Here is a 17,107-nt window from a genome sequence, read left to right as displayed (position 1 = left end):
CATCTTCCTTTAATCTAGTTTGTCTCTATTAGGTTTCTTCCACCGCTATTGTCGATTCCTTCTTTAGCTGTCAAATTTTCCTAGGATTTCTCTTCCAAAAACCTCTCTCGTTTTTTCTCTTCCTGCTATTTTCCTCTCTTTGTTGACATTCTTGTTTGAGATAGTGTTCCTTGTTCTTTCTTGTTTGACTTTGAAGGCCGGTGTTCAGGTGTCACAGGCCATTTTTGTTCTCTGAGACTTTCATCCTCCATTTTTCCCTGGCTCTTATGATAGTTTGTTTTGAAAACCACTTTAATCTTTCCCCCTTTGAAATTTTGGGTATTTTACTTTCCTTCAGGTTTTGTCTCTTACCTATTTTCATAGTGCCTTATGATCTCTTTCACATATGCTGCTAAGTGTATTGAATCTATCCTTACAATGATCTTCTTAGGGAATAGAAATTTATGGGGAAAGATGAAAGAATCTGAGCAAAAGGCTAAACGGTATGATTTTTAAAAAAAGTTTAAATATCTTCAGGGTTCTTACATAGAAAACTTTTAATCTCTGCTGCATTAGAGAGCCCAGCCAAATCTAATGGGTTTAAGTTACAGGATAATAGATTCAGTTGAACATTAGGTGAAATGTCTTAAAGCTTAACAATGGAACCAATTGGATGAAGATGCTTTTCTTAAAAGTGCTCAAGAAGAAGCTAGATAACTGCCTTTGGGGAATGCTTATATGCAAGGGTTTCAGCTGAATGTTCTACAAGCCACTGTCTTTTTTTCAAGTGTTTTGATAATCTCCAAAGCAGAATCCATTCCTCTGGCTACAGATTGTCTTCTCTAACAGAAACAGAAGCAGCCTAACTTCCAGACAGAAGAAGTGGTTATATTCAGAGCTTATTTTAGGTATTTACTTGGACTGTTAGCCAATGCCGACATAATTTCTAGTCAGTTCAGTTCCTCATGAGGCTCATTTCAGATAGAAGACTTGATCATATGAAGAGTGCATGAAAACAATAAATATTCATGTTGTTATCTGAAAAGGAACCCTGCTTCCTTTTAAAAAAGACAAGTGTCAGTCAAATGTTTGACAAGCTCTACACGAATCAAATATCCTTTTTAGAAGTCAGGGTATTTTGCATGCAACCAGATGATTGGCAGGTACATATCTTTTGATGCAAGCACCATTTACCTCACAATGCTAGAAATTAGCCATTTTTTTTTTCAATGAGATTGAATTTTTTCCTAAGAGTGAGACTATTATATATGCAGGAAAGACCTACAAATATGATCATATTGGACACTTAGGTATTTTAAGCAGACTGTGCCAACATCCACAATGACAATTTCACATTATTATTCTGCCAATAAGTTTAGCTTGACATCTAGACTAAATTACTTCTTAAGGAGATGAAGGAAATTTGGTTTATCTGCTTTTTTTTGGCATGGGTCTCCTTAGCAGTGAAAAACCATCAATGGCATATTTTACAACATTATATCTGCTGCTTTTGTCCTGTAATCATTCTCTATGGGGAAGAAAATTATGAATTCAACATTAATTTTAGATATAGCTGCTAAACAATTATCTTCCTCGCATTAAAATAACTAGGCATTTAGTCAGTTTTGGTTGGTTCCTCTAGTCCAAAGTAATACTTAAATTACTCAAAACCACCAACAGCACATATGTATACCTGTTCTTTTTGTCCCAGTCAGTGTATACTTGAGGACCTCATGTCAGTGCAACCAAACACAATGTTGCTAGTTTCTGGACAAGATCTGTTTAATTTAATCTAGATAAGTTCATTATATGAGAACCAGATGAATTACACCCCCAAGGTTCTGAAGAAACTGCAGACATGATCTAAGAACCACTGAACTATATCTTTCAAAGATCTTGGAGAACAGGGGAACTACCAGAGGACTGGAAAAGTTCCCATCTTCAAAAAAAGAAGAAAAAAAATAGATCTAGTAAACTACAGATCTATCAGCCTGACCTCAATACCTGGGAAGATTCTGGAAAAGGTAATCTAGCAACAAATATGTGAACACCTAGAGGATTCAATTTTTTTAAAACCCCACCGGTTCTGTGGGCGTGGCTTAGTTGGGGGTGTGGGTTGGTGGTCATGTGACCTGATGGGCGTGGCTAGCTGGTCATGTGACCGGGTGGGTGTGGCTATGTGCATAGGGACTACTCAGAGGGCTGAAAAAAGTCATTTCTGACTGGTCCTCACACTTATGACCATCCTCACATTTATGCCCGTTGCGGCATTCTTAACAACCGTGTCAGTCATTTCACTACTACTTGTCTTCACCACAGTGACAAGACAGGGCGCAAAACATAAAATGTGAGAACAGTCATAAGTTCTAGGAGTGGTCAAAAGTGCGAGGACCAGTCAAAAATAACTTTTTCAGCCCTCTGAGTAATCCATATGCACAAAAGGATACAGCAATAGAGAGGGATGAAGGAAGTAGAAGAGAGATGGAAGAAAGAAGGAGAGAGAGGGAAGGAAGAGAAGGGAGGAAGGAAGGGAAGGGAAATTTGAGTAGGAGTGAGGGTAAGAGAGGGAGGAAGAGAGGAGGAGAAGGGGAAAGGAAGAGGAAGTAGGAAGGAGAAGAATGAGGGGAAAGAAAGTAAGAAAGAAAGAAAAGAGAGAGATGGTAGGTTTGAGGAGAAAGATTGCTGTACAGTAAAAAAGATGAAATGGAAGAAAGGCAACCCCAAACAAATATTAAGATATTAAGATAAAGAATGAATTGTTAAACTTTAAAGAATAAAAGAGAACAAATATGAATAAATAGCAATAATTAGAAACACACATACTAACATACAATTTATTTTCTTTGAACAGAGTATTTGGCCAGTTCACAAATTTAAACAGTGTTTAGTCATTTCAATTAAATTTACAATTTCTATATTTCCTTTTTGCCATATTTATTCCTTATCTATTTTTTTAAAAAACCAATATTACCCTTCATCCTCATCTCTAATCTTAATCAAATTCAATTTTTCCCTTCTATTCTATATTATACCCCTTCCCATTGTCATCTATTTTTATATCCATCCTCACATTGGTTAATTATGTAATATTACAGTTGTTTAATATAAATTCAACATTTTAATATAAATCAATTAGTTATATATCTTTTTTGTATATTAATCAATATGAACATGAATATTCCAATTATTTCCATGCAATCCAATTTCTTACAAATCAATTAATTATATTTATCAATAATAATAAACCAAATAATTTCCCTTATATATTCCTCCAAACCACAACTTAACCATTTCTGCTTTCAACACAATATACAATTAATAGTATCTCAATTATTACAATTCCCTAGTTAAATAGAGCTTTTTTTTCTTTTGTGTTTTAAAATCTTGAACTCTCCTCTTTTTCCCTAAATTTCCCATTGTTTGCACCTACCTTTTCTGATGAGGAAAAAGAAAAGAAATCTGCCTGCCTAATTTTCCAACGTTGCAGCAAACAGCAAAGCCAACAGCCTGCTTTACTTTCAGTTTCGTTTTTCAGCATAGCTAGGGGAAAAAAATCTGCTCTAGCACTCTTTGCAAGCAAGCAGCAGAGCCCTGAGCAAAACAGCTGAGAGCAAATCAGCTGAGAGTCGGGAGGCCAATCTAAACGGGCTAATTAACCTATGCTGAAGCTCCGCTGGCCAATAAAATTACAAAAAAACACTGAACCGTTTGTTAAATTGCTGGCTCACCCATCCCTCGCCCACCACTATTTATCAGCAATAAATAGTGGTGCGGAGGGGCAGGGTAAGGGGCAGGGTGAGCCAGCAATTTAACAAACGGTTCAGCCGAACCACCTAGAACCGGCAGAATCCCACCACTGCCTGAAGGCAAACAAAATCATAACTAAAAGCCAACATGGGCCTGTCGGTGTTGTGCCAGACAAATCTTATTGCATTTGTCTTATTGCACTTTGTCTTATTGACAAAGTGTCAAAACTAGTGGACCAGAAAAAAGCTGTGGATAATTTACTTCGACTTCAGTAAGGTATTTGCTAAAATAGACCACAACCTACTGCTTGATAAGATAGAAAAATATGGGTAAGAGAGCATTGCCAGCAGGTGAATTTGTAACTGGCTGACCAACTGCACTCAATGTGTAATCCTCAATGGAACTGCATCTACATGGAGGAAAGTATGCAGTGGGGTACCCCAAGGCCCTGTTTTAGCCCCAGTACTCTTCAACATCTTCATCAATGATTTGGATGAGAGGATAGTTGAAGAACTCATCAAATATGCAGATGACACCAAGCTGGCAGGAATAGCCAACATTCCAGAAGATAGGCTTAAGTTACAGAAGGATTTTGACAGACTTAAGCACTGGGGACTATCTAACAAAATGAAATTCAATGGTGCAAAAAAGTAAGGTTCTACATTTAGACAAGAAAAGGGAAATGCACAGATATAGTATAGGTGGTACCTGGCTCAATAGTAATAACTGTGAGAGGTATCTTGGAGTCCTAGTGAACAATCACTTAAATATGAGCCAGCAGTGTGCTTTACCTGCCAAAACATAGTTCTAGGCTGCATAAACAGGGATAGAATCAAGATCATGTGAAGGATTAATACCACTTTATAATGCCTTGGTAAGGCCACACTTTGGAATACAGCATCCAGTTTTGGTCGCCATGATTAAAAAAAATGTTGAGACTCTAGAAAGTTCAGAGAAGAGCAACGAAGTTGGTTAGGGAACTGGAGGCTAAAACATATAAAGAACAGTTGCTGGAATTGGGTATGTCTAGTTTAATGAAAAAAAGGACTAGGGGAGACATGATAGCAGTGTTCTAATATCTCAGGTTTGCCACAAAGAAGGGGGAGTCAAGCTATCCTCCAAAGCACCAAAGGCAGGACAAGAAGCAATGGATGGAAACTAATCAAGGAGAGAAACAACCTAGAAGCAACCAGGACAAATTTCCTGACAGTTAGAACAATTAATCAATGGAACAACTTGCTTCCAGAAGTTGTGAATGCGCCAACACTGGAAGTTTTTAAGAAGAGATTGGACAACCACTGGTCTGAAATGGTATAGGGTTTCCTGCTTGAGCATGCGTGATTGGACTAGAAGACCTCCAAGGTCCCTTCCAACTCTGTTATTCTGTTATTTGTATATATTTTAATCTTGTATTTTATATTTTATTATTTTATTTATATTTTATGTCATATAGTATGCTTTACTTTAATTGTGATGCTTCTGACATGAGTAAACAAACTCAAAACATTATTGTAGAAAAACTTCAACAAACTACTACATTGTAGACAATGGAAAAGCAGAGAAAAACTGAAAAGGGAAATGAAAAAGGGAAATCTTTATTTAAAAAATAATGTCATCACTTTCAAAGGTAGCATAAGGATTATCTACACTTTTTAAGAACACCGGTCACTAATTTTTCTCCATATGATTCTTAGTTTTTGAAATTCTATCTCTCTGCATGTGAATGTCGAGAATTATACAACTTTCTTTGCATAACTGTTCTGGAAAATGTACAAACTAGAACTTTATTGTTGAGAGAAATGCTCCAACAGATAATAGAAATGCAGAAAAAGGTATTGGATCATATTACTTTCACAACTTCCTACTTTTCTTTCAAGGGCATATTTTGTTAAACATCCAGGGAAGCTTCTTCTAATATACTGTCAAATTTTACTAAAATACACAGTTCTTTTCAAGACAGTAAATTCCTAAAATGTGATCAAATTATGTTTGATGTTTGCCTTTGAAGTGAATAGGTGCTGGGAAACTGGAACATATTAATATTAGTCAGTTTGGTTCTAAGGTATTTGGTTGTATCCTTCCTCTTATGAAGGAATATGTTAGCCAATCAAAATTGTGGAACAATGGGGATAGAGGAGACCAAGAGAAATCCCTATGTTTGAGCAAAAGTCTTGGTCCTCCCTCTTTACAGTTTTCATTTCCCTTAAATTCTTCGCTGATTCTATTATGAAAAGCAAATTCATAACATGTAAGGATACCATAGAGAGCCAGTTTGGTGTAGTCATAGTAGTGAATTCTGATCCCACCTTAAGCACAAAACCATCTGGGCCAATATTACCCTTTTTATATTAGATTTTTTATTGTTTGTAAGCCACCCAGAGTCACTGAGAGTGTGGGGTAGCCGTATAAATCCTTTAAATAAATAAATAAATCACTCTATCTCAGCCCTAGGAAGAAGGCAAGGGCAAATCATTTCTGAAATATTGCCAACAAAACTGCAGGGACTTGACTCAGGCAGTTGACAGGAGTCAACAATGATTCAAAGGCAGACACACACACACCCTTTACCAAATCAAAGAGCATCAATGGCAAACACAACGTTAAAAACAATGCCTCCATTGTTTGGTCTGTCAGTCTGCCTATCTGATGTTCATGTTCACTTCATATTCAAATGCTTCAGACAATCTATCTGCATTGCAAAAGTCAAGGGGATTTGTACCACAGAATTCCTATACTGTAGGGACCTTTTGATTGTTGGGGGTCCATGCTTAATATTTCTAGAATTGCTGAAGGTTGTAGTTGGTGGAGTTATGATATAAAGTTGGCTGATTTTCTTATTTCTATTGTTCTTCAGCTCCTGGGATTGGACTGTGGGTTCCTAGTTCTTATGACAGAAGCCTATTAGGTTTTAGACTAGTTTTAGTATTTCCCTTCACAAAATGTTAGAAAATCATGCCATTGATCTTTGGTAAGTGAGAGTAGAAAAGTTATTTATGGTGGATTTTATTTCATCAGATGTATATCAACTCAATCATAGTACGCTCAGTGACTCACAAAATAATAATGTGCAATAACAATATAAAATTAAACGCTGCCACAACATATGGATCCAGCCCCCAAAATGTTCTGGGAAAGAAGTGTCTTCAGCTTTTTCTGAAAGGCAGGCAATGTTGGAGATAGATGAATCTCCACTGGGAGGCCATTCCAGGAGGCCAATCCTATCATCACCAAGCAACCATCAAATGACACCCCCTCCTGAAAAGGGGAGAAAACAGCTGCTTCTCCAGTATGCTTCTCCAAGAAACAGGAAGCCAAAGCAGAGCTCCCAAAACAGGTACAATATGTGCTTCCTGGTAAACACCCATGAATACCTTAGCCATTGCTTTTGGTAGCAATTAACACTACCAGATAGTCTTTAAAGGAAGCCACATGTAGAATGTGTTGCAATAGCCCAATAGGGTGATAATAGGGCAGGAGCCACTGTGGTCAGATTCTTCCATAAGGCTGCAGTTGGCATGGCAGCCAAAGCTGGACAAGACCATAACGTGGTGATGGCCTGCACCTGATGATCTAGCAGGAACCACCAGTCCAGAAATAATCACAAGCCTTGGACCTGCACCTTCAAGGACAGTGCAAGGGACAAAAAAGAGGACTAGAAGAATCTTGATGGAACAGTAGCTCTGTCTTTACTTTACTTTCCTTTGTCCTCTCCAGATCACATAGCCATTCTATGATGCTATAACAGCTTTTAGGAGAGGACTTGATTATAGTTTTGTGAAGGTGGGTTTTTTTTTTTGTTTTGTTTTTTGTCAGTTCAACATCTGTTTGGAAATGCTTCATACCATTTAATTTCAGTTCAACTTCTGGCACCTCAAACTTATTATCTATTGCCCTGTCCTTCGGAGCAAATGCAAGCCATTTTTCTCTATTTCCTATCATGACAGCGTTTTATATTTTAGCAAATTGTTACCATATTGTCCTTTAATTTGTTTTCAAAGCATAAAAATGAACGTCTTGCTCCTTCAACTTTCTCTCTTATATTTCATTCCCCCACTCCCCATTTTTTCTCCCCATTAGTCTTGCTTCTGTTTGGTTACTGCTGCTTAGACAATGTAGCACCCCAACAGAGTTTGAAATTCTACAGATTTTCCAATAATATTGAAACAAAACATTGTATGTATTCACATGTGCCACCTCTTTATCAATAGTCAAGAAAGAATTCTTTTATTTTTTCCCCCCTGCAAAATTAAATTGTTGTATTGCCATTCAATTTGTATTGATCCTAATTTTCCATGTGATGGAAAATATTTTGGTTTATGACTTTAGAACATTTACTCTTTTAGAAATGTCAGTATATGTTGTATACTTGTAGATTCTTACATGTTGTAACGGGTTAGCTGCATTCTTTAGCTGTGCCATCTGTACTTTTTTTGAAACTGTTTTTCACCTCCCACATCCAAATAATTTATGAAGATGTTAATCAATGTTAGACTGTGACAAATCCTTTCTACTTGATGCTAAAATCATGATAACAAGTGGGATTTTCAATGAAGTTTTCAGTTTAATATGTCTTTGTTTAGAATTTTAGGATATTGAATTTCATTTGCCATCTCTATTTCTGTCCCAGGCTATTGGCTGCTTTTCAGTATGACAGCCTATAATCTTTTTTTTTTTTCTAAATAGATATTTTCTTCAAAATTTGGTGAGGTTTTCAAGGTGACTAGGCTACATAACAACCCACAGTTAAAAATGCATAACATTCAGAAAAAAATATGTAAAGGAGGAAGGGTTTATGCTATCTTATGTCAAACAACAAAATTACTGTTTACAGTGAATCATGAAGGAAAGGCCTTACATTTTGAAGAGCACAGAAGAAAAAAAGACATTTGCATTGTTATTAAAACTCCACCTTGAATATAAGGTGCTCTGAGGAAAAAAGGTTTCTTCATTTTTTTAGAGTAAGAAGAAGAAAACAGTGTATCTTTCTTAGCTATGGAGAAAATGATGGATGGGGAAGACTTCCCCTCCATTTTTCTGCTGTTGAGTTTAGTTATTATGTGTTTAGAGTACAAGATTTACCCTGTTTTATAGATTCATGCAACAAACTAAACTGTAAACTATCCACATGGGTTAGCCTTGCACATTACGGTTGGCTAAAATGTAGTTGGTTAATTTATGTCTCAGTGAGCCATGCTAACATGACATATACGTATATGGAGAGAAAACAAAGTGAATTACTGTGCAGATAGGCAGTTATATTGTCAACATAATAATCCATTTTGGGGTTGTTTTTTTTTGCTTCTACAGCATAGCCATATGTGAAGTGTACTAGAGAGAATACAAAGTTTAGCTTAGATAAAAATGTGGTTCAGGTAAACAGTATTCCTGAAACAAAGTAATATAAATCATGTGCTGTTGTCTGTCATTGGCTTCTAATCTTTCTTTGTATTCATTAACCACCCTTAGATGTATTGTGATCCCATTTAATATCTGTAATGCATACAAAAATTCGACCAGATCTTAAAAATACAAGCATAAATTGCATAAAATTAATATCCTACCAATATTGAAGTCAGCACAAAACCAAACAGAATGCAATGCCAGGAATCCTCAATGCTCTCAAATATTACATTGGTAGTTTACACAGATGTTTAATGCATTTGAATGAAGTTTCTTAAAGTGCTGAACTAAAACTATGACACAAAGTTTGTTTTAGCTTTCCTGCGAATTAGAGTGGATTAGGAACACATATAGAAGTCTTATTTTTTATTATTATTAAAATACAATATATGAAGTTGGATAGTTTGCACTCATATGCCCATCAATAGCTTCGGTTAAATCAAAGTCAGTTTCTTGTATTTCTCCAAAATGGTTTCAAAAATTATTTTCTAACTGTATTGATTTCGTTTACTAAGTTGATATGCTACTCCATCCATGTCTGATTCTGAGCAGCTTGCAGAAATAGCTTGCATTACTCCAAAACAGTAATAAAATTAATAGTTTAAATATTAATAATAAAATAATAAATAACATATCATGGACCATAGAAAAACATTATGCTGTCTTCATCGGGTAAAACTAAAATGACACTGAAGAAGTATATCACTTCTGAGTAAATGCCTAAACCATTAACACAGCCTTCCAGTCATTGGTCATAGGCAGCAGCTTTCAAACACTTTTTTCCTTTCTACCAACTCTTTCCTAATATGTGAAGCCTGTTGAACCTGGCTGATATGGCTACTGTTATCTTCTGATTCTATTGTGCAATAAACACATGTTGGTAATCATTGAAGTGATTAATAGGAATTAATCATCAAGACAAGACAAAACAAATTATCAAGACAAGGCATCTGCCCTGTGGCACTGTATGGCACTGAATGTTCCATTGGATATCGGGCATCTCCCTTCTTGACCACATCACAAATGACAACATTCAATAGCATTTTGGTTTGTCACCAATTATAGAGAAGATGAGAGAAGACCAACTCTGCTGGTAAGGACATATCCAGAGAGCAGCACCTTCCACCATGGCCAAGACTGCCTATCAACTAGAAGTGAATGGCAGGCGACCTTGTGAGCATTCAAAACAGAGATGGCAAGGCACCATCAACAAAGATATGCAAGCTGTGGGCCTGCGTCCGCATCATTGAATGATCATTGGATCTTCCTAGCATATTCCCGCAGGTGCAGGGTTCACTTTTTGGATCATTGAACACCACTTTGCGTTCAATGATCCAAAAAGTGAACCCTGCACCTGCGGGAATATGCGAGGAGGAGGAGGAGGAGGAGGAGGAGGAGGAGGAGGAAGAAGAAGAAGAAGAAGAAGAAGAAGAAGAAGAAGAAGAAGAAGAAGAAGAAGAAGAAGAAGAAGAAGAAGAAATAATCATTGAAGTGGATCACACTTCATCTCAGTCTACTCCATCTCACAGAATCATAGCTATGGAAAAAAAATAGTATATGAGGGAAAGCTTTCCTTTGGAATAAGAAGGGTAGGATACAAACAGATAAATATATCTTGAGTATAAGAATGTCTTCAGAAAGATTGCTGAAAATCAAATTATATATCTACTACATTCCTACTGTATTCCTATTAAGTACTAAATGGTTTATGCTTTGAAAGAAAAACATTACAGTAGTTTCTTAGCAAATGACATTGGCTTCAGGTGAGTTTCATTTAAAAGCTGACAAATCCATAATTTTGTAATTATACTAAAAGCTTATTAGTTATTGTAGACAATTTCATTAAAAGCACACATTCTCCAGACCTCTCATTTTTTCACATTTAGCAAGGTACTAAAAGTTTATCTTTTTCCATAAAGTGCTGTGCTGAGAGCTTATTTGCTCTTGTTCAGTTTTGAAAGAAAATTTGCAATGACTTTCTGATTTCTAGACCGACTACTTCTTTCAGTAGATTGGGTTATATTTCATGAAGACTTGATGACTTAAATGTGGATATTTCTTCATATTAAGCAGCTATAGCTTCCTTATACTAAATCATTGTATGTGATAAGTACTTCTAAAAAATATTGAATATATATATATATATATATATATATATCTTTTTTTTTGTCTTACAGGCTTTCCCATGTATCTCAACAGGCATTTATGGTATGTAAAACAGACTGTGAATTTCTACATAACTTTAAACAGTGATTTCCCTCTCTCCCTTTTGTTTTTATTTATACTCCATGAATTAGTGGGGCAGTCTATGCTGTTAAACTGTGCCGTGCTCAAAAATTACAAAATTAGCAAAATCTCAAAAGATTGTTCTTGTTTTGGAAGCATTTATGACTTTATGTTGACAAGAATAAGCTGTTTTGATTGGATTCAAAACTGCCATTACTTTGATGTGAATAGCGCTCAATATATACAACTTGGTGAGTTTCATGTGCGTAATGTATTTCTGATGCTCACTATAGCATGAGCAAAATGATATATCAATTGTTACTATTTGCTGGCAAGACCCATGGCAATATAAACTGAGTAAATGAATGAATGTCGTGAAAAAAGAATCATGACTCGGTTGTAAGAGCATATGATATGTCTGAACTTCAGTTTCAGCTTCAATCCTTTGCATTTTTAATAAAACAATATTAGACTCCAGAACTAGCAAAGCTTTTAGAGTTCTTTATCATGCCAGTTTAAGTAGATAGAATTGTGCTATATGGATTAAGAACATGATTTGGTTATCCTGAAGCAATTTTTCTAGCTACATAAGATAACAGGGGCATTCTGGTGGGAAAATAATTAAGGCAAGTTTGTTTTTAGAAATACCTAGTTGTGATCTTATATTTGGTAATAAAACTGAAGGGCAGAAAGAAATTATTTCATACTGCCTTGTACGACACTGAGTAGGGGACTAGACTATGTGAACTACAAGTCCTCTCAGCCTTTATTTTTGGCGGTGGGGAAGGCTGTTTTTACCCTCCCCAGGCTCCTAGAAAGCCTCTGGAGCCTGGCGAGGGCGAAAAACGGGCCTACCGGGTCCACTGTGCCATTGTGTGCCAAAAGAGGGGGGAAGTGTAGGTGGATCACACGCTCATGCGGGGGGTAGGGTGCATAGAATTATGGGTGTGGGCACATGCGTGCACGATCTCCCCGCGCTCCCCCCACTTTTGGCACGCGATGGCCATCAGGTTAGCTATCACTGCCCTAGTAAATCTTGCAATAGTTGAGGCCTGAGAGAGATCCCTTTGCTAGTTGCACTGGCCTCATACCTGATATTTCTTTCTGATTTTGTATGCATATAGTACATGAATAATGTTGCCACTTGCTTTGAATATTAGAGCCCAAATGGATAGGCATGCTTATGATTCACAAGACTTTACTTGAGGGATTGTGAAACAAACTCAAACTTGCCATGTGATAGAACTACAGTTGATGCTCCCAAATTTAATGTCTATGGCAAGCATCCAGAATATCTCTCTGTTGCCTCTCAAGCTATTGCATACCCGTAACTTCCAGCGTACGTAAGCACACCTATTCTGTCAATATTTTAGTGTTTATTAACAATAAAAATGAAGCTGAACTTTCAGAACTGCAAAAAATTACCTGACATATGAAATGTCTAGTTAATGGTCAAAAGCTATGTCACTGTTTTAAGAAAATTATAGAACCAGAAAGCATTTAAATCACAATGTTTTGGTATCAGTTTTCTCACAATGTTAAGGGCATTTAAATTCTCTTTATGAATAAAAATATCTATCTCCTCAGAATTCTATAGGCCAAGTGAAGGTGTCAAATTCCATAACCTTCTTTTCAGAAGTAGAAAGTCAGAAGTTCATAGTAAGGTATAGTAAGGTACTAAACTTGTATAGGAGACTGTAATGACTGCAATTTGCAAAAAGGAACCAAACATTAATTTTATTTTATTTATTTATTTATTATTCGTATTCCTATGCCGCCCAACTCTCCGAGGACTCTGGACGGCTTACAACAAAGACAATATGAACAATATACAATAAAAAACGTTAAAAAACCCATACACACTGCTCATGGCCGGATCTCGCAAGATCGCAGTGGCGAGATCAACGGCCCCAAGCCTGCCGGAAAAGCCAGGTTTTCACCATTTTCCGGAAGGCCAGTAGGGTGGAAGCAGTCCGGGCCTCAGGAGGTAGCTGATTCCAGAGAGCTGGAGCAGCCACAGAGAAGGCCCTCCCCCATGGACCCGCCAGCTGACATTATTTAGCTGACGGGACCCGGAGGAGGCCAACCCTGTGGGATCTTACCGGTCGCTGGGAACTATGCGGTAGAAGACGGTCTCGAAGATAGCCTGGCCCTAAGCCATATAGGGCTTTAAAGGTAATAACCAACACCTTGAATTGTGACTGAAGACCGATAGGAAGCCAGTGCAGTTCATGGAGGATTGGTGTAATGTGGGAGTACCTAGGTGCACCCACGACCACTCGAGCGGCTGCATTCTGGACCAACTGTAGTCTCCAAACACTTTTCAGGGGTAGCCCCATGTAGAGCGCGTTGCAATAATCCAACCGTGAGGTGGCAAGGGCATGAGTGACTCTGAGAAGAGCCTCCCGATCCAGGTAGGGTCGCAATTGGTGTATAAGGCGAACTTGTACAAAGGTCCCCTTAGCCACAGCTGCCAGGTGTTGCTCTAATCTCAGCTGTGGGTCAAGGAGGACACCCAAATTGCAAACCCGTTCTGAGGGGGACAGCTTCTCCCCCCCCCAGGGCTAAGGATGGACAATTGACATGGCAATACCCACAGCCACTCGGTCTTGTCTGGGTTAAGTCTGAGTCTGTTGACTCCCATCCAGACTCTCACAGCCCTCAGGCATTGGCACATCACATCCACTGCTTCACTGAAATGATGCGGGGTGGAGATATACATCTGGGTATCATCAGCATACTGCTGATATCCCACCCCGTATCATTGGATGATCTTCCCCAGCAGTTTAATTATTAAATTTAATTATTAATACTCCTTTTATTGTTCACATTTTATTTATTCTTGATTTCCCAAGATGTCATCAGCCATTCAGTTGTTTTCAACTCTCACAGATCAGCACTCTGTCTCACATCACCTCCTTCAGATCTGCCATGGTCATCCCGGTGTTATTTTTTATGAATACTTCTCCTTTTTCTGTGATCAATCCCAATGTGATTGACTTTTTGAGTGAGTCAGCTCACATGACATGACCAAAGTATGACAGCCTCTGTTTGGCGATCTTGGCTTCATGTGATATTTTTGGTGAGGTTCAGTCTAGGATTTCTTTGTTTCTTATTTTTGCAGTCCATGGGGTGTGTAATAGTCACCTCCAGCAATACAGTTCAAAGGCATCCACCCTTCTCCTATCTTTTTCAGAGTTCAAGTCAGCCATAAGTAACAACTGGAAAAAATACTGTGTTAACTAATCTGCATTTGGTTGTGAGGCTGATGTCTTTACTCTTCCAAATGTTCTTCATGCCAGACATTGCAGTTCTTCCATGTGCTATATGTCTTCTGATTTCAGGGCTGCAGTCACCACTTTGGTCAATTTTAAAGCCCAGGAAGATGATTTCTTTTACTGTTTCGATGATCTGCACTCTGACCTATGTGTTCACTGCAGTTCTTATTCTCTTCGTTTTCTTGATGTTAAAATACAGTCCAAAATTTTCATTTTCATCTTTGACTTTCAGGATTAACCACTCCAGGTCCCCCTTGCTTTTCGTGAGCAATGTTGTATCACCTGTACATTGGAGGTTGTTGATATTCCAACCACCAATTTTAACCCCAATGGTAGATTACTCCAAATGTGCATTTTTCATAACTATTTATGTGTACATCTTGAATGGTATAGACAGCAAGAGGCAGCATTGCCACGTGTCTTTTCCAATTCTGAACCATTATGTGCCTCCCTATATGGTTCTTACAGTAGCTTCCTAATTAGAGTACAATGACTCAATGAGCTGGATGTGGTATGGTGATATTCCCAGTTCTTTGGGGCATTTCCAGAGTTTGTCATGGTCAACACAGTCAAAGGCTTTTGTGTAGTCAATGAAGCACCTGTAGAGATCTTTTTGGTATTCTTTTACTTTTTCCATCGTCCAATGTAGATTGGCAATATGATCAATTCTGATTGTACATAAGGCAGTTCTCTGTTGGCGGTTGGATTCAAACATTGTTGGATTATCTTCAGTAAAGTTTTACTTACAAGTTTGTATCAAGGCTGTGGTTTGATGGTTGGAATAGTCTTTCATGTCACTTTTATTGTCCAAGATTGCCCAAGAACCTTGATGAAAATTGCCATTTTACTCTGTTTCCCAATCACCTCATTTTTTAATTGTAATAATAGTAAGTTTAGCAATTAAATAGTATTTTTCTGACCATTTGGTTACATTGATGCAAATCAGTCTGCAGGATAAAACAGAGAAAATATAAATTTATAAGTGATAGGTTTTCTTGAAATAGAATGTGAATAAACCAGTAAATAGGCAAATGTCATGCAGTTTTTCCACAGTGCCTCTTAACTTCATATTGAATCAGAAATGATCTAAGATTATCTGTGAAAACTGCAAAAATTGAGAAGATATGTACTTATGTGTTTTCTGAGACTGCTAGGATTTTAAAAAAGAATATCTGCCTATTTCTTTCAAAGCACACCATTTTTGAAAACAGCTAATTTCAAACATTCCTTTTCCTTTTTCTTGATTGATGCAACAATGGGGAAATGTAGAATTAGTGATGTTTCACCTTCCCATTTCCTTTCATTTGTCTGGGTTATTTCAATATTCCAGGTAAATGCACCCCAAGAACATATTAATCTCTATTTGGGGATTTCCTCTATAGGTTAGACTTCATTCTCACAAAAGGTTTATATATTTTTTAATATATTTTAATATTCTTGTTTGTTTCGAATAATTTTTAGAAATCCTTTAGATTCTCTCTATGAATGTAGCTTGGGAGATTTTTTTTAACCATCACCTCCATATCCTGCTCAGAGGTGGGTTTCAGCAGATTCTGACCAGTTCTGGAGAACCGGTAGCGGAAATTTTGAGTAGTTCAGAGTAGTTCGGTAGTAAAAATTCTGACTGGCCCCGCCCTCATCTATTCTCTGCCTCCCAAATCCCAGCTGCGGTAACCTCCCCTGGATTGGGGAGGGAATGGAGATTTTGCAGTATTCTTCCCCCGGAGTGGGGTGGGAATGGAGATTTTAGAGTATCCTTCCCCTGCCATGCCCACCAAGCCATGCCATGCCCACCAAGCCACATTCACAGAACCAGTAATAAAAATTTTGAAACCCACCACTGATCCTGCTCATAAATCAAGTTGCAATATAGTCAACATCTAAATGAAATATGGATTGGCGTCACTATGGATGTTTTACCTCCATACAAACTGCAGAGTTATGAGTGGAATGCATCAGTATTTGAGTCTCTGTCCACTCTCATTCATATCTTTAGCCTCCACACAAACACACATACATCTCTAAAATTGGTTGAAGGGGGGATTGAGGGTATAGCTTTTGATGGTTTCTTATTTCCATCCGTAGAAACATTTTCTACCTCTGAAATCTCTATTGGAGTGTCCATAAGTTATTCACAAATTAAGTGACAGGGATAGTCTTTGTATTCATTTCCCATTGTGGGTTTCTGATACACCATTTTACATGAAGAGTGCTTTAGTGTAATCATGAGAAAAGAGTTTTTAAGAGTCTCTTTAGAATAGGTTTTGGGAATGATTATTATATTGATTGATTTTGGAATTCTTATTTAATGTAGCTGCTACTTGGGGGCTATTAGAATAAAGTATTTCAGTAATTTGATTAAATATTCTGTAGGAATTTGTCACATACATTATTAAATGGTGATCTTATTTTGAACTGTGTGCTGCCCATCTTCCACAGGGTTTCTTCATTCAATTGCCCTGTGGAATATTTCCTAC

At 37.4% G+C, this 17,107-nt stretch overlaps 1 protein-coding gene across 4 annotated transcripts in view; it reads left to right on the top strand.

Moving 5' to 3' along the window:
* The window catches only part of MACROD2 (mono-ADP ribosylhydrolase 2), a 1,140,895-nt gene that overhangs the window by 634,177 nt on the left and 489,611 nt on the right, over positions 1 to 17,107 (top strand). For all 4 annotated transcript variants that reach the window (XM_034432401.2, XM_034432402.2, XM_087882285.1 and 1 more), the window contains one exon: positions 11,304 to 11,334. In XM_034432401.2, the coding sequence (XP_034288292.1) occupies positions 11,304 to 11,334 (31 nt within the window). The remainder of the gene's footprint in view (positions 1 to 11,303; positions 11,335 to 17,107) is intronic.

Source organism: Pantherophis guttatus, chromosome 1, assembly GCF_059756535.1.
Source record: "Pantherophis guttatus breed Tessera chromosome 1, ASM5975653v1, whole genome shotgun sequence".
NCBI lineage: Eukaryota > Metazoa > Chordata > Lepidosauria > Squamata > Colubridae > Pantherophis > Pantherophis guttatus.
Note: the sequence above shows the minus strand (reverse complement) of the source record. Positions and strands in the feature narration are given on the sequence as shown.